A 2,056-nucleotide genomic window follows, 5' to 3' on the forward strand; every position below is an offset into this window, starting at 1 on the left:
AAAATTCTTCATTTTTTGAGACCTATTTAACTAAAAAACCTGTTCCCTCCAAATCTTCGTAACTATTTCATTTTTTGAGAAAAAATAGGAGGTCATTGAAAGAAGAAAAAAAAATAGTTAGATAATAAAACAGTTTTTCAATTTTTTTCTTACTTTGTACGACGTGTCATCATTTAAAAAGGAGCCACATACTTAAAATATGTGTCCCGACCACATCGTAGCACCACCGACCCAGATAAAGTCGAACTTAAAGTCAAAGTCTAAATCAATTTGGTCTTGAAGATTGCTCGCCATCCTGAATATATCAAATAGGAAAAAGATGTCTTTCAGAAAACCAAAAAAAACAAAAAGATGTTCCTTTTAAGTTTTAACCACATAATCTTGAACATCTAGGATCTAGCTGGCTAGTTTCCCTTACAATTTAGAGTTTTACTAGAAGAATAAGCATTTGTTTTCAAACTTGCCTTATACTTCTAGGCTGAGTCGAGTCAACCAAGCTTACACCCGCGCCTTGCCGGATGGCCGAATCAATCTCAATAATTGAGGCTGTCAAAAGATATTTACTCTTGATCAATTGCAACTCTTTTACAACCATCTCCATTTTCGTCCGTTCTTTGGGTGACTCAGCCGAACACATGACGCCAAGTTTAACAATTCCTGTCAAAGCTTCACACAGTGAGGCGCTTAATACGCCATTAAGCGAAACTTGGTCATCATAAAGAACAAGTAGTGTTGGATCAACAATCTGCATAACTTGATTCCTCAGAAGAGCCGTCTTCGCAAAGCTGTGAAGGGTAAGGCCATCCTTGAATATACCGTCGGTGGGTCGCCTTCCTATAAACACCTCTAGCAACATGATCCCAAAGCTGTAAACGTCTCCACTTGTGGTGACCTTCTTACCCAAACCATATTCTAGAGCGGCATATCCAACCGAGCCCCTGTATCCGACTGAAGTATTGTACGCATGCTTTTCTTCATGAAGAAATTTCGCTGATCCAAAATCGGTGACAAGACTGTTCATGTTGTCGTCAAGCAAAACATTACTCGGCTTCAGATCACAATGAACGATTGGTGTTTGGCAATGGTGATGAAGATAATTTGATACAGAAGCAACTTCAACGGCTACATTTAACCTCTCCATAAATTTCAATGATCTTTTTGTAGACCTCTGGAGCTGACCATGATATGCCGTTGGGTGCAACCATTTGTCAAGACTCCCATTAGGCATGAACTCGAAAACTAGAGCTTTGAATTCGTTTCCCTTAAAATCAACACTAGAACAAGTAGTCAATACCTTCATGACATTTCGATGTCGAATACATCTCAGTGCTTCACATTCCGCCATGAAACTTTTTAGAGCTCCTCTTTTATGAAGATCTATAACTTTAACTGCGACAACTGTTATTATCTCCTGCTCGTTTAGTCTTAGAAATCCTACGTATACGGAACCGTAACCTCCAACCGCAACTAAGTTTCCAACCGAGAAACCATCTGTTGCATTATACAGGTCTTTGTATGATACCTTTTGGAATATATCAGTTAAAGGATATATAAGAGAAGATGGTTTCTTTTTCGTTACTCTCCTCCAAATGAATCTGAGGAAGTAACCCAGTTTAAACACTAAAATGAGTGCTCCAAATATGAGTAAACCCACAGCTTTGAAAGCCTCCATTTCTGCTTATTTTTTCATGGAGAAGGATTATTTAACATCCGTTGAGTTGCGTTCAGAGCTTCCCATCCTCACCTCGTAACTAGATTAGAGTCAAGCAAGACTTTGAAAAAGGAACACAATTCTGAACATATTTTCTACAAGGAAATAACTCATTGACAAGTGAGTCTACCGATTAAGACATCGGATGATTCCCCTCCCCTGGTCTGCACGAATGAAAATTCATCCGTGACATGAATGCAAACAACCACACAAAAAGACTTAGTACACTAATTCTTGGTCAAGCATAAGACTTGGAAAAATATAAAGGAGAAATTGATGTGATTCTCTACGTGGAAGGTATACTGTTGGGTTTGATGTTTTCAAACCAGCTTCGACAAAAAAAAA

General features: G+C 38.4%; 1 protein-coding gene across 1 annotated transcript; it reads right to left on the reverse strand.

Moving 5' to 3' along the window:
• Window positions 1-341: 341 nt before the first annotated feature.
• Window positions 342-1,695, reverse strand: LOC113300571 (probable LRR receptor-like serine/threonine-protein kinase At3g47570). Its single transcript, XM_026549775.1, has one exon. It carries the CDS (start codon window positions 1,670-1,672, stop codon window positions 455-457), a length of 1,218 nt encoding a protein of 405 aa, XP_026405560.1. The 5' UTR covers window positions 1,673-1,695; the 3' UTR covers window positions 342-454.
• Window positions 1,696-2,056: the final 361 nt, after the last annotated feature.

Source organism: Papaver somniferum, chromosome 7 (assembly GCF_003573695.1).
Source record: "Papaver somniferum cultivar HN1 chromosome 7, ASM357369v1, whole genome shotgun sequence".
Lineage (NCBI taxonomy): Eukaryota > Viridiplantae > Streptophyta > Magnoliopsida > Ranunculales > Papaveraceae > Papaver > Papaver somniferum.